This window comes from Carica papaya, chromosome 2, assembly GCF_054855325.1.
Source record: "Carica papaya isolate Zhongbai chromosome 2, ASM5485532v1, whole genome shotgun sequence".
Classification (NCBI taxonomy): Eukaryota; Viridiplantae; Streptophyta; class Magnoliopsida; order Brassicales; family Caricaceae; genus Carica; species Carica papaya.
Window position 1 is genome coordinate 21,180,027 of NC_142310.1, and position 27,734 is coordinate 21,207,760.

Sequence of the window (27,734 nt, forward strand, 5' to 3'; positions counted from 1 at the left end):
ATATGTTAATAATATATTTTTATTTGAATGACATATGATTGTATTTTTAGCTAAATTATTAATTTATCCGTACATATTATATGTAATAGTAAATGATATAAAAAAAATATATAAAGAAATTTTTTTTATTAATATAATTATATTTGTATTTAAATAAATAATTATTATACATAATTAAATTAAAATTTTATATTTAATAAAATAAATAATAATTATTTATATTATTATATTAATTTAATAAATTTTTAATTATTAAAAAAATATATAAAATTAATTAAATTAGATAAGATATAATAAAAAATAAATAGAATATTTATCAAATATTACGAATTTATTAGTTTAAAAATTTATTTCAAAATTTAATAATTAAATATTACTTATTATTATTAAAAATTAAAATAAATATATTTTTTTCACGTTCTTAAATTATTATGCATTAAAATTTTAACATTTATGCTAACCAAGGGTAAAATCTCTCAGCTACTTAACAATGAGCTGTTTAACTCCAGTCTTCTTGTTTCCTGTTTGATGGCAAGTCCATCTGTGCCAGTATCTATTCTTTCTACTGTTTTCCATAATGCAATCTAGTGCTCACCAGTTATGCTGATTCCACCGTGTTTGCAATATTTTACGAACAACAATTCAAATCTTGGGACAGAGGAGGCTAGGTTCGCCGAAAGATGGTTTCTTTACTCCCCATTCCCCACACTCGTAAATTCTTCCACTTGTTCCGAGCCTTTCAGAGGAACCTTCGCCATTCTTCTAAGCTCAGCCCACCACAGTCAGTCGACCGAATCTCCCGCCTCCTCATCCTTAGGAGATACGACGTGCTCACCAATCTCGCTTTCCACTTCTCCGATGACCTCCTCAATTCTGTTCTCTACAATCTCAGACTAAACCCCGACGCATGCTTGGTATTTTTTAGATTGGCATCAAAGCAACAAAACTTTAGACCGAACAGCAAGTCTTTTTGTAAGATTCTTCACATTTTGTCCCGGGCTAGAATGTATGATGAGACTAGAGAGTATTTAAACGAATTGGTTGGTTTATGTGAGAACACTTATTCTGCGTTTGTTGTTTGGGATGAGCTTGTTAGGGTTTATAAGGAATTTTCCTTTTCCCCTACTGTTTTTGATATGATATTGAAACTATATTCTGAAAAAGGCATGATTAAGAATGCACTACATGTGTTTGACAATATGGGCAAGTACGGTCAGCTGCCTAGCTTGCGCTCTTGCAATAGTTTGTTAAGTAGCCTGGTTAAAAATGACCAAAGCTACACTGCTGTGCTTGTTTATGATCAGATGATTACGCTTGGGATCGTTCCTGATGTTTTTACATGCACGATTATGGTGAATGCCTATTGTAAAGATGGGAGAGTTGATAGAGCAGTGGAGTTTGTGAAAGAAATGGACAATTCAGGTTTTGAATTGAACGTGGTTGCTTACAATAGTTTGATTGAAGGGTATGTTAACTTGGGAGATCTAGAAGGTGCGAGAGGAGTGTTAACGTTGATGTATGAAAGATGTATTCCCTGTAATTTGATTACGTATACTTCTTTGATGAAGGGGTACTGTAAACAACATATGGTGGAGGAAGCAGAGAAGGTACTTCGGACCACAAGGAAAGAGGGGCTTCTTGTTGTGGATGAATATGCTTATGGTGTTTTATTCCATGGATATTGTCAAGTTGGTAAAATGGATGATGCTGTTAGGCTTCAGGATGAAATGTTAAAGATAGGTCTGAAGATGAATCTGTTCATTTGCAACTCCTTGATTAATGGTTACTGTAAACTTGGTCAAATTTATAAAGCAAAGAAGGTGATAGTACAAATGGAAAACTGGAATCTCAAACCAGACTCATTTAGTTACAATACTCTTGTTGATGGATACTGTAGAAAAGGTCACATGGGTGAGGCTTTCAAGCTTTGTGATGACATGCTTCAGAAAGGAATTAAACCAACTGTTGTGACATATAATACTCTTCTCAAAGGCTTATGTTGTTCTGGTTCCTTCAATGATGCTTTACACCTTTGGCAACTGATGTTAACAAGGGGTGTTACCCCTGATGAGGTTGGTTGTTGTACTCTGCTTGATGTTTTCTTCAAAATGGGAGATGTTCATGGGGCTCTAAGGCTGTGGAAGAACATTTTATCTAGAGGTCTTGGCATAAATAGAGTTACCTTCAATACAATGATTAATGGGTTATGTAAAATTGGAAAAATGGCTGAGGCAGAGGATATACTTGGCAAGATGAAATACTTGGGGTGTTTACCAGATGGGCAAACATATAGAGTACTGTGTAATGGGTATTGCAGAGTTGGAAACATGGAAGAAGCTTTTAAAATTAAAGATGTGATGGAAGGTGAAGCAATTGCTCCTTCAATTGAAATGTATAATTCTCTTATCACCGTAATTTTTAAGTCCAGAAAGTTGAGTAAATTGATGGATCTTCTTTGTGAGATGAATAGCAAGGGATTGGCCCCTAATGTTGTTACTTATGGAGCCCTTATTGCTGGTTGGTGCAATGAAGGAAGGATGGACAAAGCTTTTGCAGCTTATTTTGATATGCTTGAGGAGGGTTTTGCCCCCAACATAATAATTTTAAGCAAAATTATTAGTAGCCTATATAGGCTTGGTAGGATTGATGAAGCAAATATTCTATTCTCGAAGATCGTGGATTTTATTCCTCTTCTGGAGGACGAATATTTTGGAAAATTTCTGAAAGCTGATATTAGATGTTTGGACATTAAAAAAATTGCAGATTCGCTTGATGGGAGTGCCAAGAGCTTTTCTATTCCTAGCAATATTGTCAACAATATAGCTCTGGCAGGGTTATGCAAGGCTGGCAAGGTTGATGATGCAAAAAAGGTTTTCTCAGTTTTGTTGCTTAGAGGGTTCATACCAGATGATTTTACATATTGTACCCTGATTCATGGTTGTTTGGCTGCTGGTGATGTGCATGAAGCTTTTAAACTACAGAATGAGATGCTGAAAAGGGGTATCATTCCAAATATTGCTACATACAATGCTCTTATAAATGGTTTGTGTAAATGGGGATACCTGGATCGAGCTCAGAAGCTTTTTGATAAGCTTCCCCAGAAAGGTGTATCTCCTAATGCTGTCACGTATAAAATCTTGATTAATGGGTATCATAAACTTGGTGACAGTACCGGAGCCCTTAATTTGAGAGACAAAATGATAGGTGAAAGGATTTCTCCTTCTGCTATCATTTTGCGTTGATCAATCTTCGTTTCGAGCAGGGAGATACAGGAAAATTTATCAAGATGCAGGACCTAATTCTCACCGGAAATTACGTTAAACTTTCACTCATTGGGGAGATCTGACCTTCACTATATGATACATATTGATTGCATAGCTTTTGGTCTTAGCTTATCAAGAAATAGAGTGGATATGAAGTATTAAGCCACTAGGGGGTACTATAGACTTGCAGAAGAAAATTACCATGGGAATTATGGGGAGGATTCTCATTATTATGCATCTTCAGCCTTCAGGGGTAAGATATTCCATCTCGCAAGTAAAATATTCTCTTTCATTGAAATTTCTGCATTATTGCATCATTTTTCAGCTTATCTCTTGCTATATTTGAATTATATGCGATTTTCTTTAAGCCATTTCTCTTCACAAAAACTGATTGTAACTAGATTCTGGTTAAGTGTGGTGCAAAACAGTTGAAGGACAGGTATATTCTCCAAAATGATTTCTCTTTTATATTTAGGATACAGCTTTGTTTACTGATTATAGACCACAGAGCATGGAATTTGTTGTGAATTTTTAATCTGGCTAAATTGGATATATTATTCTTTCTTTGACATACCCTGGTGTGGTTCTTCATGTAGGATATCAAGTTGGAGAAGGAGAGTGAAGGTCTACAGCTCGTGCCATTACATTATCCCTTTTAAAAGAAAATCAAAAGGGCATAAATGTAACTGGTGAGTTTCATGGCTGTCAAATGTTAAATGAATGCTCTTGGCTATATGCTAGTAGGTGTTGCATCATATGTTTGCCGCAGTGTTCTTCTGCTCTATGTTTTCTCGATATCCTAGTTCTATTTTAAGAAACAGGTTGTGAATTTTTGAGAGGAAATGCTTTAGCAATCTTGCCTTTATGATATGGTGGTTTGTCAGGAGTCCATTTAGGGTGTAATAAAAGGAAGGGTAAAATAAGAAGTTCACCTAAGGGCAAATTGGTAAAAGGATGTAGCCAATTAGGGTTAGTGTTGACAAACCCTAAGTAACTCATCAGTTTATCCCATAGCCAACGCCCTGGTATCATCATCTCATCCCACGGCCGATGTCAAGCTCATTGCGCGATTTCGGCAAGCATGATTTCAGCCACTGAAGACGTTTTCATTATTGCTTTTAAGCCTATGAAAGTCTCATTTTCGTTGTTCTGTGATCATCGAAAATTAGAATCAATGAAATCTATTTCTATTCTCTCTTCGATATTCTTCTTCGTCTCCTCTATCTTCTTCTTCTTCTTCTTCATTATCATTCTCACAGATTAGATCCATGTCCAAGACTTTTGACAAGGTATTAGAGCCTGAACCATCCGAATCTTATGCTGATGTTGCCTCACAGACTCAGTCCAAAAGGAAGGCTGCGATCGCGGAACCAGAGAACCCTGAAACAATCACTGCGAAGGAAGTTGATCTCAAACACTCCACGTTCAGGGACGAAATGAATGAATTTCGCCATGAAACTCATCGGCAGCTCACATCAATCATGGATTTGCTTGTAGTGGCTTCACCGACAGGGCCGAAGATAGTTGGACGTCCCTGGTGGTTGAAACGCATGTGAACGAAGGCCTCTGCCTCTCCCTAATGGCGTGCCTACAGATGTAAGTAAATCTGGGTTAGGGTTTCCTCTTATACCCGGTTCGACTGAGAAAAACCAGATAGAACTGGCAGAAGAAATAGATCAGGCCGAACCGGTTCAAACCAATTTGAACCGAATCGGTTTGATCCGACCCGGTCCAATTCGAACTGACCTAGAACCAACCCGACCCAGTTTGAACTGAATCGCCCCAACAGAGCATCCGGACTACACTGGACCCCCCGTGGCGATGAACCGATCTGGTTTTGTCCATAATTTCGCATTTTCTGAAGTGAAAATTCCTCTTTTTGAAGGTGCAAATCCTTGCGGGTGGGTTCGAAGATTTGAAAAATATTTTATGATTCACAACACTCTTGACGAGCAGAAGGTGGAGATTGTATTGCTATATTTAGGAGAAGTCGCCAATATATGGTACTGCGGGTGGCTAGCCAAAGTTAATACCTTGAATTGGGAATATTTTGTGAAAGAACTCTATCGGCGATTCAGAGTACTCTCATGGGAAGACTTCATAGAGGAGTTCGCCAAAGTACACCAAACATGTACTGTTCTTGAGTATGTAGAATAATTTGAATATTTACATTCTCTTATGGATGCAGAGAACCCAACATTTTCAGAAATATTTTTCATATCTATCTTTACCAGTGGTCTCAGACCACAGCTACAACGCATGATAAGACTCCTCAAGGCACAAACACTTAATCAAACATTCAAATATGTCTTACTGCAGGAACAAACAGTAATAAAGTTGTCTCCGAATTCTTATTTTCCCAACAATGATGCTCTATTATCAGAAAACGATCGAAATAATGATAGACCTCCAAGGAACATAGAGAAGGAAGCAGAATCTAGAAGATCAATAGCCTGTTACAGATGTGGAGATAGGTATTTCCTAGGACATCGTTGTGCAAATAAAACAGTAATGGCCATGGAGGAAATTAATACGGAAGAGACTCTCAAGGAAAAAATTTGTACAATTCAACCTTGTAGACAACGTTGATACTTTAGAGGAGGGTATTGTCGGGAACCCATTTAGGGTGTAATAAAAGGAAGAGTAAAATAAGAAATTCACCAAAGGGTAATTAATAAAATGATAGAGCCAATTAGGGTTAGGGTTGACAAATCCTAACGAGCTCATCAGTTCATCCCACAGCCAACGCCCTGGTATCATCATCTCATCTCGCAGTTGACGTCACGCTCATCGCGCGATTTCGGCAGCATGATTCCAACCATTGAAGACTTTTTCTTATTGCTTTTAAGCCTATAAAGGACTCATTTTCGTTGTTTTGTAATCATCGAAAATCAAAATCAATAAAATCTACTTCTATTTTCTCTTTGATATTCTTCTTCGTTTTCTCTATCATCATCATCTTCTTCTTCGTTTTCTCTATCATCATCATCTTCTTCTTCGTTTTCTCTATCATCATCATCTTCTTCTTCTTTATAATTCTCACAGATCAGAGCCATGTCCAAGGCTTCTGACATGGCTAGTCTTTTGGTATTAGTAAATGTAACGGGTTAGGGAAGAAAAATACTGAATAATTCTTGTGTTCTTATTGAAATAAAAAGTAGAGATACATATACATGTAAACGGATTCATATATGGTAAGTAACACAAATTACTCTAATTATTTTCTTTTTAATTAAGCTTACATATTTAGAAAGATAATCATATTATTATGTATAGAGAATATTTTATAATATTCTAACACTCTCCCTCAAATTGGAGCATAAATATTATTGCTTTTAAGCTTGTAAAAGACCCATTTTCGTTGTTTTGTAATCATCGAAAATCAAAATCAATAAAATCTACTTCTATTTTCTCTTTGATATTCTTCTTCGTTTTTCTATCATCATCTTCTTCTTCTTCTTTATCATTCTCACAGATCAGAGCCATGTCCAAGGCTTTTGACATGGCTAGTCTTTTGGTATTAGTAAATGTAACAGGTTAGGGAAGAAAAATACTGAATAATTCTTATGTTCTTATTGAAATTAAAAGTAGAGATATATATACATGTAGACGGATTCATATATGGTAAGTAACATAAATTACTCTAATTATTTTCTTTTTAATTACGCTTACATATTTAGAAAGATAATCATATTATTATGTATAGAGAATATTTTATAATATTCTAACACTCCCCCTTAAAGTAGAACATAGATATTATTGCTTTTAAGCCTATAAAAGATCCATTTTCGTTGTTTTGTAATCATCGAAAATCAAAATCAATAAAATCTACTTCTATTTTCTCTTTGATATTCTTCTTCATCTCCTCTATCATCATCTTCTTCTTCTTCTTTATCATTCTCACATATCAGAGCCATGTCCAAGACTTTTAACATGGCTAGTCTCTTGGTATTAATAAATGTAATGGGTTAGGGAAGAAAAATACTGAATAATTCTTCTGTTCTTATTGAAATGAAAAATAGGGATATATATACATAGAAACGGATTCATATATGATAAGCAACATAAATTACCCTAATTATTTTCTTTTTAATTACGCTTACATATTTATAAAAATAATCATATTATTATATATAGAGACTATTTTATAATATTCTAACACTCCCCCTCAAACTGTATCATAGATATTAATCATGCTCAGGTTGTTCCGAAGATACTCAATCCGTGTTCTATTAAGAGACTTTGTGAATATATCATCAAGTTGTTCTCTTGTTTTCACATAACTAGTAGATATAAAGTTTTCTTGAATCTTCTCCTGGATGAAGTGACAATCAACTTCAATATGTTTGGTTCTCTCATGATACACAGGATTTGAGACAATATGAAGCTCAACCTAATTATCACATCAGAGTTTTGCAGGAGATGTGGACTTCAAACCCACTTCATCTAACAAATGATATATCCATAAGATTTCGCATATGATCTAGGTCATAGCTCTATAGTTGGACTCTGTACTTGAGCGAGATACAACTGTTTGTTTTTTACTTTTTCATGATATGAGATTCCCACCAATAAAAGCACAATAGCCCGTGATAGACCTCCTATCAATCTTAGATCTAATCCAATCAACATCTGTAAAACATTCAATTTGAGTATGCACTTGATTTTTGAATACTATGCCGAGTCCCGAGGCACCTTTTAAGTAATATATCTCGAACATAACAGATGTTACTAAATATTTTAGATTGTACCGGAAACAAAGACTTGTTTGGAAAAAAGAGGCTGTAAGGATTCCCATCAAGCACTATTGATGACATACGATTAATTAAGAAACAAGCTGTAGAAACGACATCAGTCCAAAATTGCTTAGGGACTTGTGTTTGGAATAAGAAGGCTAGAGCTGTCTCAAGTAAATGTTTGTTTTTCCTCTGAGTGACTCCATTTTGAGATGGTGTATCAACACACGAAAATTGGTGAAGGATTTTGTGTTGAGTTATATAGTTCTGAAATGAATCTGACATATATTTATTGACATTATCACTCCTCAATACATGCACAGAAATACTGAATTGTGTCTTGATTTCAACACAGAAGCACAAAAGTGAGAAAATACTTCTCAACAATTTCTCATAAAATATATTCAAATCATACGAGAAAAATCATCAACCAAGGTAACGAAATATTTGAACGCAGTTTTGGACGGAACAGGGCAGTTGTCCCAAACACATGATAATGAATTAACTCAAAAGTAAATTATGTTCGTTTATTAACCCTTGGATCTGATGGACTACGGTGATGTTTTGCGAATCGACATGACTCACAATTCAGTGAGAATATATCATGAAATTGAGAATATAACTTCTTTAATACAGATAGAGATAGATGTTCCAATTGACAATATGCTTCAAATGGAGAGATAATACTAGAGCTGACAACTGATCGAGATACTCAAGTATCAAGAATGTAAAGACCATCTGACATATTTCTTTTACCAATAATTTGTTTCGTCATAAAATCTTGAATAACACAGTGATCAGGAAAAAAATATAATGCAACAATTCAAATATTTAGTAAGCTTATTCACAGAAATCAGATTGAAGGCAAGTTTAGGTAGATTTAATACAGATGACAGAGTAATAGATGACGTTGATTTTGTGGTCCCCAAACCCACAATATTATATGTTGACCCATCAACAATAGTTATAGGAAAAGGTGTTTTGTGTGGTCGAAAACTAGAAAAAATATCAGGATTATCTGTCATGTGATCTGTAGCACCAGGATCAATCACTTATCTGTTTGAGCAGGATATAAGACATTTTTTTTTTATTCAGTAAGAGCAGAAAATTTATTTAAAAATTCTTAATACTGAGTGAATTTAGTATACTTATCAACTGAAATTATAATAGTTTTATCAGAAGATGAACTAGCAGTAGCATCAACAATATTAGCTGTTTGTGTCCTCCGATTGTGATTCTGTAATTTTTTACAATATCGTTTTATATATCGTTGTTCACGGCAATAATAGCAGACAATATTATCATCCATTTCAATTCAGAAATTATAAAAAAATACTACTTCGAATACCCAAGTCATAACAGTTAGAGATACCCAGAAAACATTGCAAATATATCAGAAAATTTGAGAAAACAGAATACCTCTTCACACACGGATATCAACAATCTTACCAGGACCTCACTGTCAACCACCGGAGGATCTACACTGCCGCACGCGCTGCAACCAGAGAGCCACGTGCTGCCGTCGGAGTTACATGCACCGTCGCTTGAAACCACCAAACAGTCTCCCTTCACCCGTAAATCACCACAGAACTTTAATGCCAGCCCTAATTCAGAATGGTGCTCGCAGAAATGCCCCAAATCGCGCTAGAGAGCGGAAAATTGCTTGTTGTCGTGCGATTTGCTCCGCCGCGCCTTTTCCCTCTTCGGCCTTCTGGTTTCGTGCATAGAAACGGTCGACCTAACTCCTCTGTTTCTTCTATCCTCGAACAGGAACCCAGAATGCACAAAAATGCTCTCCTCAGACAATCCCGTAGCATGTAGCCTTAAACCGCCGCGCGAACCGCTTCCTCAGCTTCTCCCGCGTGCGCAATTGTGCTGGCCGCACTCTGAACTGGCCAGAGATCGGTGGTTGTCTTCCTCCAGCACTGGGAATGGGTTGTTCAATCCTTCTTTGGGTCTGATGTGATTTGACCCCTAAAACCCTAATCCTAACCTTAGCTTTGATACCATGTAACGGGTTAGAGAAGAAAAATATTGAATAATTCTTATGTTCTTATTAAAATGAAAAGTAGAGATATATATACATGTAGACGGATTCATATATAGTAATCAACATAAATTGCCCTAATTATTTTCTTCCTAATTACGCTTACATATTTAGAAGACGGATTCATATATGGTAATCAACATAAATTACCCTAATTATTATTTTTCTAATTACGTTTACATATTTAGAAAGATAATCATATTATTATGTATAGAGAGTTCTCCCATTAGAAATTGCTATTTCAGGTAAGTAAAGATCATTAATTTTCATAGGATTTGTTCTCCTTGGCAACTAAGAAAACGAATTAAATTCTACTTGTGTTCCTTAATAAATTAGTAGAATCACTTTTTATTTTTTCATTTGTGCTAGTGGAAGAATGGTGAATATCATCTCTTACCAATGAGGACATAAAACAACTTCATACTTATATTGTTAATGGAGTAGATTTTATTGTCAAATTATATAGCAAAGGTAATGTTTCATTTTTGTTTGATTTGTGTCCATCTAATTAAAAAATGCATAATGGAGTTTGCATTTGGGTTTTCAAGCGATTGCTTAAATAATGGCCGGGCACAAATGCCAAGGTGTGTCCTATATCAATATTTTCTGTCTCTAGAATCAGATATATTGACAAAAGCAGTTGTGTCTATGAGGTATATCCAAGTCCTACTCTCTGTGCTACTTAAGATATCACTAATTTCTGTGACTATTCAATCAAATGGCGGTAATCTATGGTTTTCAATAAAATCTTAAGGGTTCTAAGTCAGATGTAAAGAGGTTTGATGCACAAAATTTGTAGGGTTTATAGATAACTAAGTCACTGAACTGGTTTGTGGTGGAAATGCAAGGCTTTTGTGTTTTTAAATATTGTTGTTTAAATTTAGAAATTGATGTTCATGCAATTTAGTTTTGATTTTAGATCTCTTTATAGGGAATTATAGGTAAAAGCATTTGTTTCCACCATGGGACATGCAAGACAAGGTGCTTTTCTTACTCATTCTAGTAAGGGAGATGATGGAAGACCATGCCTTACACAAAAGGACTTGCATTGACTTATTGAGATAGGACTAGACTTTGGGTAACTTGTCTGTGGCTCAATTTTTTCACTTTCTTTTATCTTCTTTTTCATAATTCCAATGATGTATGCTGTCTCTTGTGCTGTTAGCTCATTTTGTTGGGCTATTTTTACCCCATACTGGTGCCTATATAAGGCACACTCTCAGCTCTGTTTAACCATCTCCCGGTGGCTTTTATATCTCCTTTCTCTTTTTCTTTATTCTGCAGTATTTCTGCCAGGCAAGTCACTGTTTAGTCGATTGTATGTAGTACTATTCTACTGATTTGCTAGTGTTGGCTGCATGATGGTGGTTGTTGCATGTTGTAAATCATTCTGCATGGAATTGTAGTTTGTACTTTCTGCATGAGAATTGTAGTCTGTACTTGCTGCGAAAGGACTATTTCATTTTGTATCCATCTTTGAGTCGTCTCATAAAAGAACTTTTGTTGGCTTTTTGATGAGTCAATTGTTCTTTTTCTTAGAGTTTGTGTTATTTGCCAATACAACCATATAGTTAAATTTTGAATTCTTTTTTTCTGCATTTTTATCCTCATGATATAGTATACTATTATTTGAATTATAAAGTTTCTCAAATTACTTGATAGGTAATAAATCTCAGTTGGAAGAAGATGAGCAGTTTGCCAGAGCCTTACAAGAAAGCTGGAACTCTGAACCTCCTCAATATGGAATTGGAAATGGAAACTTGCTCCATATGGACATGGGAACAGAAATGTGCCGTAATGTGGACATGGAAATGGAAATATTTAGTGAGCAATACCGGTCCATTTCCAAATGATTTAAGGTAAATGAGTTATGTGGTTAACTGTGTATATTTTGTCTGTCATTGGTTGATTCCGGTGTTTTCACTGAGGAGTGGGTTTTTTTTTTCTTTTATTTTTCTTTCTTTCTAATTTTACTTTTTGCACTGGGTCTATTACTTGAATGTACCCTGCTGCCTCTATTTTGTGTTTTCATTAGTTTTTGACTTACCTGCTAATTACTTGAAATTAGCTTTTAACAATGTGTAAAAAGTGATATAATATCTTGATCAAATACTGTCTGGAATTTGTTATCTTTTATTGGATCATTTCATATGATTTTTTTAAATAAATGCATCAAATCACTGCCTTGTTGAAGTCTTTATTGTGGCTCATTATAATAACGAGGTTCCTTCCCAAATCACTCGATCAAAAGCTTTCTGCCAGCTAACATTGAAAGACAGATGAAGGCGAATGACATGATATTAATTACTCGCTTTGAGATGTGTCATAATGTAACTGTCTACAGAGCAATATGTTATGTTTCCTGATTAAGGATCGAGTCATTGGGCGGTTAACAATAAAGTTGTCTTTTATTAAAGGTTTACCACTCTTGTTCTCATTGCGAGAGCGACCTATTTTGTGAAAATAAATTACAGTTCATTAAAAAGATCTGCTACTTTGGATCTCGTTAAAAAGACCTCCAATTTTATAATTTAAAATAATATTCTGACTTTTCTTTATTGATATTAAATATACCCCTTTATATAGAGGTTACAATTCTTATTTAGAAATGTTAATCTAATTTGAAATCTCAATCTAATTAGAAATACTTTATTAAGATATTGAAAATCTTACACTATTTAAGAATAAAGTACTAATGGAAAATATCAATTATTTAGAAATTTAATACTAATTAGAATTCAAACTATTTATAAATTTAATATTAATTATAATTTCATATTTAATTAAATGTCAATTTTTTATTCTTGCTGGACCTTTTATATTTGCATCCATAACATTACTCTTCCCTAGTTTTCAAGCTTGAATTGTGGATATGACTGCCTTATTGGTCTTTTTTTGTTGCTCAGGATCAGTGTCATGTTCAATATCGAGCCAAAACAGTTGTTTACATTGGTAACTCGGAACAAACGGCTCATCGCAGTTATAACACAACTCCTTCGGTCTCCTTTCTGTCATCTCTGTCCTTGTTAGTTTTTTTATAAATGGAGAGAAAGTGTTACCAGATTGTGTCGTAAAGTTGCTGTTCTGTGGTGTTTTCTGAATTAAATTGTTAGGCTTGGTAACGGACTGAAAATGATCATTATAATTGTGTTCGGTCATATTCCACAACTGTTGTTTCTTTTCAAAAGCTCTGACCATGCTCATTGCGTGCATAAGAGTGGTGGGTGATTGCATCTCGAGTTTTAGCTTGATTGAATCTACTAAACCCGTAGTAAACAGGTTAACTAGCTGGTCTTGTCGTACTTTATGGGCACGGGCCAAGAGTCTCTGAAACTGCTGTATATAGTCCTCCACTGTGCTTGTTTGTTTTAGGTTGATTAGCTCTCCTAATGAATTGTTCTGTAGGGGGGGGACCAAACCGCAATGTGCAGAGTTCAACAAACTGGCCCCATAACATCCTTGTCTCCTCCTATTACAGTTTGTAGTACCAAAGTTGAGCATCGCCTAACAAATGGAAGGTTGCCAATCCAAGCTTGTCGTTGTTAAGCGTTCTTTGATTAATAAAAAATTGTTCGCGACGATGGAGCCAAGCCAACGGGTTGTCTGATTCATTGTAGGTAGGAAAATTAAGTTTTGTATGTGAAAGAATTCATTCGTTGTTATGGGAACTGATGCTGGATTTTTCGCGCCCTGTTTTAGTCTGCCGCTTTTCCCCTCTCTAATTTTGATTTGAACCATCGTTGTTAGTTTTTACACTATCAATTTCCTATTTTTCTTGGACTTGGGCGATTCGGCTGAGAAGAAGTTCTAATTGTTGTTTGATTTGGTGCAAACTCTCTTTTGTGCAGTTTCAGAAGTCGTCATCTGAGATTCTAGATTCTGCAACTCTTCTCGTAAACTTTGGTTGCCCATAGTGCCTTGCTCTGATATCAAATTGTTATCTTTCCTCATTAAGAATCGAGTCACTGGGTGGTTAACAATAAAGTCGTCTTCTAGTAAAAGGTTAACACTCTTGTTCTTATTGCGAGAGTAACATATTTTGTGAAAATAAATTACAGTTTATTAAAGAGAGCTGTTACCTTGAATCTCGTTAAAGAGAGCTCAAATATTATACTTTAAAATAATATTCTGACTTATCTTTATTGATATCAAGCATACCCCTTTATATAGAGGTTGCAATTCTTATTTAGAAATGTTAATTTAATTTGGAATCTAAATTTAATTAGAAATACTTTACTAACATATTGGAAATCTTATATTATTTAGAAATTAAGTACTAATGGAAAATATATATTATTTAGGAATTTAATACTAATTAAAATTTCAACTATTTAGAAATTTAATACTAATTAGTATTTCATATTTAATTGAACAGCAATTTCCTATTCTTGCTGCACCTTCTATATTTACATTCATAACATTACTCCCCCCTAGTTTTCAAACTTGTTCTCAAGTTTGAATTGTGGATAAGTCGCCTTGTTGGTCTTTTCTTATTGCTTAGGATCAGTGTCATGTTCAAGTTTGAATTAGTGACCTGAAACAAACGGCTCATAGCAGTTATAATACAACCCCTTCAGTCTCATTTCTATCATATCTGCCTTTGTTAGTTTCTTTATAAATGGAGAGAAAGTGTTATCAGATTGTGTTGTAAAGTTGCTGCCCTATGGTATTTTCTGAACTGAATTGTTAGGTTTGGTAATAGACTGAAAATGATCATTATAATTGTGTTCGGTCATATTTCACAACTGTTGTTTCCTTTCAAAAACTCTGGCCATACTCATTGCATGCATAAGAGTGATGGGTGATTGTATCTCGACTTCCGGCATGATTGAATCGACTAAACCCGCAATAAATAGGTCAACTAGCTGGTCTTGCCGTACTTTATGGGCACGGGCTAAGAGTCTCTGAAATTGCCGTATATAGTCCTCCACTATGCCTGTTTGTTTTAGGTTGATTAGCTCTCCTAATGAATTGTTCTATAAGGACGGACCAAATAATACTGTGCAGAGTTCAACAAACTGGCCCCATGATATCCCTATCTCCTTCTGTTGCAGTTTATAGTACCAAAGTTGAGCATCGCCGAACAAGTGGAAGGCTGCCAATCCAATTTTGTCGTTGTTACCCGTTTTTTGATTGATAAAAAAATGTTCACAACGATGGAGCGAAACTAATGGGTCCCCCGATTCATTGTAGGTGGGAAAATCAAGTTTTGTATAATGAGGAATCGATCCATTGTTATGGGAACTGATGCTGGATTTTTCGCGCTCTGGTTTAATGTGCTGCTTTTCCCCTCTCTGATTTTGATTTGAACCACTATTGTCAGTTTTTACACTATCAATTTCCTCTTTTTCTTGGATTTGGGTGGTTCGGTTGAGAAGAAGTTCTAATTGCTGTGTGATTTGGCGCAAACTCTTTTTTGTTGCAGCTTCAGGAGCCGTCATCCGAGATTCTAGATTTCGCAACTCTTCTCGTAAACTTTGGTCGTCCATAGTGCTTTGTTATGATACCAAATTGTTATGTTTCCGGATTAAAGATCGAGTCACTGGATGGTTAACAATAAAGTCGTTTTCTAGTAAAAGGTTAACATCCTTGTTCTTATTGCGAGAGCGATATATTTTGTGAAAATAAATTAAAACTCATCAAAGAGAGCTGTTATTTTGGATCTCGTTTAAGAGAGCTCCAATCTTGTAGTTTAAAATAATATTCTGATTTGTTTTTATTAATATCAAACATACTATTTTATATAGAGGTTACAATTTTTATTTAGAAATGTTAAGATAATTTGAAATCTAAATCTAATTAGAAATATTTTATTAAGATTTTGAAAATGCTACATTATTTAAGAATCAAGTATTAATGGAAAATATATATTATTTGGGATTACTCGTTAATGGTTGATTGAATTTGATGGATTCGCCCTTGAAAACAAGAAGTTCTGGTCCTGGGGGGATAATATCAACCACTTGACGTCCATCCGATGCATCCACTATGGTTATTTCATATCCCACATTAGGATTACTCGTTAATGGTTGATCGAGTTTGATGGATTCGCCCTCGGAAACAAGAAGTTCTGGTCCTGGGGGGATAATATCAACCACTTGATGTCCATCTGATGCATCCACTATGGTTATTTCGTATCCCCCCTTTTCTTTTCGCAAAATTTTGCTTACTATACCCGCTGCTGTAGCATTATAAACTGTATTGTTACTTTTTCTCCCGTCAGGATAAATCTGACCTCTTCCCCTGTTTCTTAAGATTTTGGAAATTTTACACTATTTAGGAATCAAGTATTAATGGAAAATATATATTATTTGAGAATTTAATACTAATTAGAATTTCAACTAATTAAGAATTTAATACTAAATAGAATTCTAATTATTTAAGAATTTAATATTAATTAGTATTTAATTAAACGTCAATTTTCTATTCTTGCTGTACTTTCTATATTTGTATCCATAACACAATCAGAGTCATGGAAAGGCCTGGTTGAAGAGTTTTCTTATAATTTATGTAGAAGAGTTTATTTGATCAGAGTAAACTCTCTCTCTCTCTCTCTCTATATATATATATTCATATAATTTTATGTGCTATTGGCTGTAATGAGTACCAGGCTAGGAGCCTAGGACAATTTTCCAGTTGGGCTGCTTTGTTTGCGTTCTGTTAAATTGGCAATATAGTCTAAGTCTAATATTCTGGTAAAGGATGGTAAAAGTAGGTTGCAGTGGATGTAATGTAGGACAGACTAACAAGAAAGTGAATAGAGAAAGGGGCCAAGATTAAGGAAGAACAAGAATAACAGAGAAAAAATACTGTGTAAGGGAAGCAAACAAGAGAAGAAAGAGACTGAAATGGCAGAAGAAAGTTCTGAAAGACTATATTAGAAAATAATAAATCCAAAATAGCTTAACATATGAGCTAGCTGATACCTTTATATAGGTGCTAATTTATGGTAAAATCTAGGAAAGTATAACAATAAATCAAAATGTTAAACAATCATAATAATTATAAGAACTCTTACTATTACTAAAAAATATTTTGCTTTAACTTGTCATCATTCTGCATTGGGACCTTGAAAAACCAATAGTATTATTTGTATGTCTGAATATAAGACTTAATCAATGTGTCTAAAAGTGAAAAATTCGGCCACATGCCCTTTGTTAAAGTTGAACTTAGCCTGACACAGTTGCTTTCTTTGCACTGACTGTGCTTCTGTTTCCTAGAAAAATTAGTACTTGACCCTTAGACATTGTCGTTGTACATCATAACATTGTGGATGGAGGTTAACATTTTTCTTTTTCCTCTTATCCATTTTCTGAGAAAAAAAAAGAAAACTGTAATGATTGTCTCCCTCCTTCAGTATCATATAAGCATGATCAGAGAATGCCATTACATTTATGTCAGGGTTTGTGCTAGTTGCAATATGGAGATCGGCCCGGATGATTTCTGGATTGCCTAAATGCATTCTGGCATCCATAATGTTTCTGTTGTCATGCCTACAATCTACCAATTTCTGATGATGAGCTGCAGTTTGCTCCTGATAAAACTCCCATTTTTTTTTTCTAACTATAACGTTGATAGATATTTGGGTCTCTTTTTTCCAACTGAGTTATATTTGTTATTTCTTCTCCGGTTCTCCATGTCCAGGAATTACTGTTTTAACAAATTTTGCTACAAGGAGCGGTTCCGTCCCAAATGTGATATTTGCAGGCACTTCGTAAGTTTCTTCCAGGAATAAAACTCAGTTATTGATTTTTGCTTTGCATAATGTTTACATCTTTTTTAAATTTAGATATTGGATGCAAGTTAGGATGTCTAGTTTCCTTCGTACCTTGAAACTACAATGTCGATGAGGATCTCTTGTCCCAAATAGTCAGTGCATATTTAATATTTTCCTTTCCTGATTAGTAGGTTCAGTGTCAAGTACTGAAAAAATGTGGATTCATGCTTCATGCAAATTGGTTTAAATGTTGAATTAGGTTAGGGCACATATTATGAAGTAGACGTTATTTTATTTACCATCATCATTGTTTACTTTATATTGGATGGTCATGAAATTTTAATGTCATAGGTATAGTACTGAAGGTATTTATGGCATTCATCCATGAGATGAGATCTCAGTAAACACGTAAAGAAAAGTTGCGGTTTTGTCTAAAATTTTTTTCATTTTTTTTGGATTAGGCTTTGGAAATGTTAATATGGAGGCAAACCAGTAACTTTGTCTGTCTTCTGTTGTCAGATATATTACTTATCCTTAGTTGTTGTCCTTGGAATATAATCTTTTCATAGATTCTGATGATCCCTGCTGGTCATATTGAATATAAGGAACATCCATTTTGCATTCAGAAGCATTTCCCGTCTCATGAAAATAATGGTACTCCACAATGTTGTGGCTGTGAAGGAGTGGATATTAGTTTGAGTGAATATATCCATCTTTAGGAGCACTTATTTATTATGAAAGGAAACGTCGTCTATGCTTTCGAAGGGAAATCTGAGTGAACTTTTTGTGGCGAAAAGCTTATGGCATGTACATTGTTTCATAATGTGCAGTCATGGAGATTTGCTTAGATATGTTGGCCTTAGTGATGGACGAAACCTTTGCTTAGAATGTTTGGATTTGACATCATGGATAATAACGAGTAAGCCCCAGTATCTTGATATGCAAGAATTTTACAACAGTTCTAAACATTAAAGTATAGCAGCAAGTTCCATTACTCTTGGTTGAGAGGCAAGCATTGACCGAAGCTATAGAAGGAGAAAAGAATGTAAGAACAAAAAAGCATGAATCTATCAGCTTTTATCTGCTTTGGGTTTTCCTGAAAGAGAGCAAATATATGATTTATGTTGATAGTTCTGATTAAATAACTGGGACACAAGATTGCTGATGACACTTCTCATTCCATAATGTTTGTGCTCTGTTCACTGGTTGTTGCGTATTGGTTTTTTTTGCAAGTATTATTCATCTATTCTTGAATCTTAAGCATTTTGTATTGTCTTCTACTGTATTTTCTTAATTGGCCAGGGTCATTATTAGATGCCAGAGACAAGAGGCTTATGTCTTTCTGAGGAACGAACTGTTAGCACTGTGAGGATAGTTGCTAATATTCTTCCAGTTGTTTTGATGCATTGGGAAAGTTTAATATATGTAGTTTGTTTGTAAAGATATTTATATAATATTGAAGCCGGAAATCACCAGATTCTAAGGCGACCGAGTTTTGGGACAGGAAACGAGCCACAAGCATGATCACAGAGATCAATCAATTGACACGTCAATGCCAGGTGACTGCTATTCTCATTTTTGACGGCAGGTTTATCTTCACTCACTACTTTAAGACTCTTGCAAAAGTGAAATGTGTAACTGTCAGAAATAAAAAATTTAATAATTACTATTACATAATTTATGTATGATATTGAATATCGTTCTTGCTGCTGTGAGTGTGAGAGGTTTTAGCTGCAACGATAATGTTTATAATTTTATTTGAAGACAATAAATAGGTATTGCCTCTCTTTAGACACCACATTATTTTGGCCTAAAAGAACAGAGTAGAACAATTTTCATTTGACTTTTTATTCTATCTTGTGGTTTTATGCGGTAGCTTTGGGGTTCTATTATTTAATTTTTTGGGTAGAACAAAAGGTAGTAAAGCAATAGTAGTATTTACATTTGGTCATCTACTATAATTGATATATTAGCATGGAAAGACTATGCTCATTTTGGCTTGAAATTCTATATCTTGTTGGGTAGGAGGGATGTTGAAGGGCAGGAGAATCTAGGTTTGAAGTGCAGACGAGCAATACTAATGAGCTTCAGATCTTGTAGAGAGCCGTTTGGTGGGTTTGGAGACAACGCCGTGGCTGTGATATTTATTAATTCAGGCTTCTGCAGGCAAGATCACGGATACATACATGTGTGTGCGTGCATATATTTATATTTAGATATAAACTAGTAGCTAGAACAAATAAAGAATGACTTCAAATCGATCATTGTGGGAATCTAACATGGCTTATTTAAAACTATGTAATCTGGAAGAAACGTAAGTGCCTTGGGAGATGAATATTGGGGCCTAACTAAGACGAAGTTGCTGGGAGGCTTCATGGCTTTCCCTGAAGTTGTGGTTGAACCTAATTAATGAAGAATCTGGCTTCTTGTAACATGCATATTTCTTTTCCAAAGTTTTACTGGAAACTCGTGTTACTTCTTTTATTTTTAGCACCCAGCTTTATGGTGCAAATCAAACAATAAAGTAGACAACTACCGGAAAACAGTACGATTTTTGGTGCTCATATTATTTCCTTTTATCCCTTCTCTGTCTCTCTACACACACACACACACACACACACAAAAGCTCAAAGTATATTGGATATAGTATTAGTATTGTTTGATTGGTGAAAGGGTTACTAACTATTGTATTTCAAACTCATTTTCTTTCACTCCAAATATGCCTCTTTTTTTTTATCATACTATTTTATCATGTACCATTCAATTCTTACTCTTAATTATTCAATGTATAGAATTCTGTCATAATTTATATCTCTGACACATAACTAATCAATTTATGTCAGACAAAAAAAAAAATTTAGAAATATATATATTATATATAAATAGATATAGTTGGAAGCAGGGTGCACGACTCTTTGGAACTGTTTCTTCAACAAAGTTGACTGTGCATTTTCTTCCTCCATGTGATGCGACTGACAGGACGAAAAGACTCCTTGGAATGGTAGCTTTTGGTGTATGGCAATGATTGACTATTAGAAACAATGTTTAATGTACTATTTCATATGTATAAATAAAAGATTGTAAATTAAAATTATCATGTAATTTTTTAGAATTGAATCTCAAATGAAATTATCTTTTCTCTATCCTAATCTCTATCTCTCTTCTTTGTTATCTTTCTATTTTTTCATTTCTCTCTCTCTGTAATAGCTTTTTCTCTCTCTCTGTAATAGCTTTTTCTCTCTCTAAAACCACTCTCTCTTTAAAATATTACCCCTTTCACATATCTTCATTCTCTCTCTCTTTAAAGACTTTTCTCTCTCTCCTCGAGATTATCTCTTTCTCAAACTGTCTTCTTCTCTCTCTCCGTGACATCCTCTCTTCTCTCCTCTTTAAGTCATTCTTTTTTTTTCTAAAATTTCTATTCTGCCCACGTTATTTTCTTAATTTCACTATGCCCCAATCTTTTAAATTTCTAATTTTTTTTTATGTTTTTTCAAATTTTAATTTTGGTAAATTAAATATTAAAATTGGATTCTAACAACTTAGTATCACAGTAGTTCGATTTTGACAAAATTTTTTTGTAAGTTTTATGACTGACGGAAAATATATGTTAAAGAAAAATATACGTGAGATGGATAAAAAAAGTTCGAATTTTAGATCCAACAACTGGAAATGCTAACTAAAATCGTGCAAAATAGTATGTGGATTGGTGAAACAACCACTCGAGTAAGTTCTTCCGCCTTGACTTAAATATTGATAAAGGATTATTGTCAAATTTGCGAACCAAGGAAGTTGGGGTTGGTAGTACGAATCAGATGGGTAACCAAATTGGTAATTACGTCCCAAAAAATTGAAATTCCTATTTTTGAGGAAAGAAATTCAAGAACATGGATAAGACGATGGGACAAGTATTTTCATGTTTTCAATATCCCAAAAGACAATAAAGTGAAAACGACCTCATTGTATCTTGGAGACATAGCAGAGATTTGGTTCCATGTGTTAGCAAATGACTCAAATATGTTTGAATGAGAAGTATTTGAGGTAAAATTATGTAAAAAGTTTGGAAGGAATTCAATAAATTGATCTAAGAAGATACCATTCTCCAGTATCAAGAAAAATTTGAAGAAATAAGGTCCCTAATATTAATAGAGAACCCTAGACTTTTTGAAAAATATTTCATCTCCAAGTTTACAAGTGGTATGAATGATGAATTTCGATCAACGGTAAGGACGCACAAGCCTAAACACCTTGACTCAAGCATTAGAGCTGATTCTATAGTAAGAACAAGTAGTAGATGCCATCAATTGCCATAATAAGCCAAAACACTCTACAACTTCTTCTAAAGAGAGTGTTTCCATCATTGAAAATTCTTCTAAAGTTCAGAATTTTCAAGAAAAAATGCTCTTAAGGATTCCAAATGATACATAATTGAGGAGGAACAATCTTTACTACAGATATGGAAAAAAATACTCTCTAGGGTATCAATGTAAATAAAAAGTAATCATGACAATGGAAACATGTGAGGAAGAAGAAAGAGAAAACAAAAATGATCAACATTTGAATGGCAAACAGAAGAATAATGCAAAAGATTTGTAGGGAGTTTCGGTAGAACAATAAAGAAATATATCTATACATACATATATATAATATAAATAATTATAACAAATACTGGTAATATTTTTAGACATTAAAAATTGAGTCTGAATCTCAACCTTGAAGACAAGGTTGATGTTTAAGTGGAGAGAATTATCAGATCTCAAAAAAAAAAAAATATTATATACATATATATGGTTGGAACTAGAGGTGCATGACTCTTTGGAACTGTTTCTTTAACAGAGCCAACTGTTTATCTTCTTCCTCCATGCGATATGATCGACAAGATGAAAAGGTTCCTACGAATGGCGGCTTTTAGTGCATGGCAATGATTGACTGTTGGAAATAATGATTCATATATTGTTTCATATCTATAAATAAAAAATTGTAAATCAAAATTATCATGTAATCTTTTGGAAATGAATTTGATTGAATTTAATCGGGTGGGTCACCCATGATTGACTTGATCCTGTTAGGATAACTCACTTATTTAAAATTCAAAATTAAAATTGTGATGAGTTAATTTAAGTAATTTGTAAAAAAAAATAGAATGAAAAAAAGATGCAGACAAAAAACTTACTCTCTCCTATTCTCTCTCTCAAAAAGTTCTGCTTCTGTGAAGAAGAAGAAGAAGAGATTTTTGGTTATTTTTCCTTCAAAAGTTTGAATTTTTACATGAGGTATTTATGCCGTAAAAATTTACACATAGTACATTATGATTTAATGTGATTGTATGTGATACTATACAACATGATATTGAGAAATTAGTTACAGAATTAATTTGTGAATTATATGTTAATTTCATGAGTTTTTAATATTGGCATCATATTATTAAAGCAAATATAAAGATTCAAAAAATTATATGGAAAGGACATCTTTTAAAAAATGAAGAAAAATATGATACTCTTAAGGTAAGTTTAATATCTCTAGTTATCGAGGCTCTCTTGAGCTTCGTTGGGATAAAGAACAAGCATATAAACCCATAGTTAACAAATTTATCGAGGAATATGTTAATTGGGGTGCTAGAAAGGCAACTGTATTTTCAATAGGGGTGTCTACACAAAATAGACATCATAAAGTTATTAATGTCTTTTTACTTAAAACAAACACAAATTTTTTAAAGAATGACCTTAAAAACAAGCTTAAGGAATCGTTTCCTAAACATAAACTTACAATAAGATAACTATTTTATACTATTATTGTTATTTTTGTTTTGTTTTGTGAACTGCTTATAAATTGTGTACTTTATTCTTGTTAATGAAATGTTACTCATGTTTTTCATATTTATTTATGTATATATATGATAACATGTTTTTTTCTTATATTTGGTATGCATGAATATTTATATGCTAACAATGTTACTCTCTTGCTCGCTTTACATTGCTGAGCAGTATGAAAAATGACATCATGAAAGAGTTCAGGAAGTACAACCTAGTTAAGGACATGTAGTCCACATTAGCTCAAAGTTTTGATGGTATGTCTTTGACCAAAATTTGGTCACTTACTATCAAGTTTGACACTTATAAGAAAACCCTGATCATACAATGAATAAACATCTGAGAGAAATATCAAACATGATAAGTGAGCTGAAAAATGGTAGTCATATTTTTACTAATGAACAACAAGCCCAAGTTGTGAGTCGTTCTTTACCCTAAAGTTAGAAACATATGAAGATCCACCTAGCCCATAATGAAGTCATTAGATCTCTTGAAGATGACATGAGACACTTGGAGCTAGAAGAAGATCAAATTGAGGCCAATAAATCAAGTAATGATGTGTCCATGATCGATTCGAGCTTGCAAGGTGCTGGGGGACATAAGCGCAAGTTCCATGGTGGATCCCAACAAAAGAGAAAAGTGGGTTTCAAAGCCAACAAAAAAGGAAAGTTTCACCAATAAGGGAAAAAAACGTCATTTCAAGAAAAAAAATATAGCAAAGGTAAAATGCTATAACTGTGGCAATAAGGGACATTTTCCTCGCGATTGCAGTGAGCCCAAAAAGGTAAAAGATCTGTTTGCACATGTGAATGCAATTTTTGTTTCTAGTTATGTCTTTTTAATTGAATCTCATCCTTTGTGGATTGTAAACTCATTAGCCACAGACCATATAACGAAGGACAGGAATGCCTTCGTGGAATTTCGACGCATTCTATATGGAAATAGTGGATATATGTAGGAAATAATTCAAAAATGGAGATAAAGGGTATTGGTACATACAAGTTGTTAATACGTGAAGGCCGAACCCTATTCCTACATGATGTGTTGCTTGCTGTCTGCATCATTCATACCGCATTGTACATTCCACTCGTGCTTGCACAGTTTGGGAATCTAGAGCTTGTTAGGAACTTTTTTTGGTGACCATTTTTCCTAACTTGTAGGGACTCGACTAAGGGGATCCCAACTCCAATGCTCAACTTGACCAAAAGAGTGAGTGTGGTAGCAGAGATGAGTGTGGTAGGACAACATGAATTTTAGTGCCGAGACATTAGTACAATTCCATATGCGCATGTGTTCCATCAGTCCTCGATACCATCATAACACCTTTTACTACTTTTTAGCTTCCTTGTTGTATCTAAGATCGCTACGCAGCAGTAAGATGAATTCGAGGATGAATCCTTTTGAAGAAGGGGGGATGATGTGACCCCAGGAGGGCGTTCTAATTACCCGGGAGGTAACCATTAGATTTCGTACCAATTCAAAAACAGGGCTCAAGAGAAGCCTGGACAAAGGAAACAGAGTCGAGATTCGATGACAAGTCCCAATCCCATGAAGCCCAAGGATCCAGTTCTTGCAAGTTTAGATTGGGTAAGATGGATCACCGATGCCATCAAGACCAAGAAGGCTTATGGGTCACCGAGACAATCGGTCCAACGAAACTTCAATGACGATGAGTTGTGGGCTTTTGGATTGATCCAATAAGATGATGGTGGCGTGTCCGAGATGTCACACAGAGGAGAGATACTCGCGGACGGGTGACCCGAGTCGCTCGACCCGCCACCCGGCCTGCTAGGCCCAACCCGTGACCTAGTAAGCCATGTGTCCGAGAAGAACGTGCAGCCGATGCCGCATGCCCTTGTAGGTGGGTCGGCCAAGGCCCATCGGGAAGGCCTAAAGATCTGCCCATATCTTGAGGCCCGATCCGGTGGATACGCAACCGAGGGAGGAGAAACTGGGCTGAATGCCTGACCCAACAAGCCGGCCCAACAGCTTGGCCAGTAGCCCGACCCAGGAGCAGCCGCGGATCCAGCAGAGGAGAAACCCGTACAAGCTCGGCCCAAGCCCTGCGCACGTGCGGGCTTCCCTAGCTCATATGGATGGGGTTGAGGTGTGGTGAGTTTTTCGGATTTTTTTTTCCAAATGGCCCATGTGTTTTTTTTTAGCCCAAAATTTTTAAAATTCACATGGTAATTATTACCTTAATATTTTATTATTATTATTTGAATTAAAGATTAATTATACAGTATTTTAATCTTTAGATTATCTTAAGCTATTATTTTATTATATTTTTAATCTTAATTATTTATCCTAATATTTTAATGTGATTTCCACATGTGTTTTAAATGGATTTAATATGGAATAAATATGGATTTTAAATTAATTATTATTTTAATATAAGTCTATCTCTTAAGATTATTTAATTAATTTATTTGGGAGAAAATAATTATTTTATTATACAATTATCCTATATTAAGATAGAATTTTATCTAGGTTATTATTTTATTAATTATCTTAAGATTTTTGTACTCATATAGATTATTCAGAAATGCTATAAATAAACCTTTGTCCCTAGGATGTAAAACACACATTTGAGAATAAATTTGAGAGAATTGTTGAGAGCTTCAGCTTTTTTTCTTTTAGCATGTTTGCTAAAATTAGCTTTTTCAAGTTTTTCGGTAAACAAGAGTCTTCAGAAGTCTCATTGAGCCAAGGAACGAAGATCAACTTATCGATAAATCCATGGTGTTTTTCCTTTCTTTATTTTATTTTCCTAGTATTTGTTTTTACTTTTCTTTTAGGATTGTAGATTTAATTAGAGAGAGGAGTTTAATTCTAGGTGGTTATTGTTTCGGTATTGCATACGTTGAGTGGGTTTCAGGAGTTGGTTCAATCCTTCCCATACCCTTATGCATAATGAATGATATCTTTTTCCAGATTTAAAAAGTGCACGTTTTAATTTAAATTTGTTGTTGTGCATGACTCTTAGCTTTGGCCAAGGCTAAGTTGTTTGTTTCTAGGGTGATGAATCTTTTCACGAACTCTTCCTCTTTTCACACTATTTTTCCTTATCTCATCTTTATGTCCTATCCTACAATAAAACATAGAAAATAACTTGGATTATGTAGTATACCATAAAGTTTAACAACCCAAAAGTGGGTGATAATGATGTCGTTTTAAGGCACTATCAACTACTTCAATCTAGTATTATTGGGAAGTAGGACTTTTATCTTTAATGGATTCGGCACCCATCAGTTGCTATATTTTCTTATGTGTTAAGAGTTTTTGAATGTAAGGAAAAGCTTAAATTCATGAGATAAAATATATTTTTCTCTTTTGCTTAGCTTATGGTTAGCATATTTATTTAGTTATTAGTTGATGTTGAAGTGGGTTAGATCATAAATAATTGGTGGGCCATGACTGATAACTACGTTGTTGCAGTGAACCTCTTTTGGAGAATTTTCTCCATTAAATAGAAAATGTTTTTATGAACAAATGCCTCTAACTAAGCTGATTATGCTTAATTTAGTAAGTACACTATTTAGTAAACCTTATGCTTATAATTAAGTTAATCATTTACAAGAATAATATTGACAAATAAGGCAATAAAGTATTATAATTAAATATATATCCATTCTAGTGACATCCCCCCTCAAATTGATGTTGGTTGATCAGGAAACATCAATTTACCTAAAAGAAAGGAATGTCCTTGATGAGTCAAGGCTTTAGTAAACATGTCAGCAATTTTTAAATTAGTGGAAATACGTGGAAATATGTGGAAGGGAGATGACTTGGTTGTCTACAACCTCACGAATTAAATGACAGTCCATTTCAATGTGCTTTGTGCATTCATGATAGACTGGAATAGTTGCAATGTGAATGGTGTTAGTGTTGTGCACATGAAGAGATGTAGGACCATTTTGAGAAAAACCAAGTTCAACTAACAATCCACGAAGCCAAACAATTTCAGAACATGCAGTAGACATGGCACGATACTCTAACTCAGTCGAAGATTTGGAGACACAATTTTATTTCTTACTTTTCTAAGATATTAGTGAAGAACCCAAAAACATACACCAGCCTATTACTAAATGAAAGAAATCTGGACAACTAGGTCAATCAACATCATTAAAGACTTCCAGACGAGGAGAAGAACCAACAAAG

The 27,734-nt window shown here is 34.4% G+C and overlaps 1 protein-coding gene across 28 annotated transcripts; it reads left to right on the forward strand.

The window, feature by feature from the left end:
- The first annotated feature begins 490 nt into the window (after nt 1-490).
- On the forward strand, nt 491-20,327 carry LOC110806611 (Pentatricopeptide repeat (PPR) superfamily protein). 28 transcript variants are annotated; one of them, XM_088213591.1, is made up of 8 exons: nt 491-3,516; nt 3,860-3,952; nt 11,709-11,905; nt 12,953-17,760; nt 18,594-18,808; nt 19,066-19,128; nt 19,240-19,322; nt 19,789-20,327. In XM_088213591.1, the coding sequence occupies exon 1, from the start codon at nt 681-683 to the stop codon at nt 3,240-3,242; it is 2,562 nt and encodes an 853-aa protein (XP_088069717.1). In that variant the 5' UTR covers nt 491-680; the 3' UTR covers nt 3,243-3,516; nt 3,860-3,952; nt 11,709-11,905; nt 12,953-17,760; nt 18,594-18,808; nt 19,066-19,128; nt 19,240-19,322; nt 19,789-20,327. The 28 variants fall into 28 exon arrangements, with proteins under 28 accessions (XP_088069717.1, XP_088069720.1, XP_088069721.1 ...); XM_088213594.1 differs by having other exon boundaries at nt 19,268-19,322; XM_088213595.1 differs by having other exon boundaries at nt 18,594-18,682.
- The last annotated feature ends 7,407 nt before the right edge of the window (nt 20,328-27,734 follow it).

Excerpts from the sequence above, each read along its gene's own strand:
- LOC110806611 (XM_088213586.1), top strand. The coding sequence starts at position 681 with ATGGTTTCTTTACTCCCCATTCCCCACACTCGTAAATTCTTCCACTTG.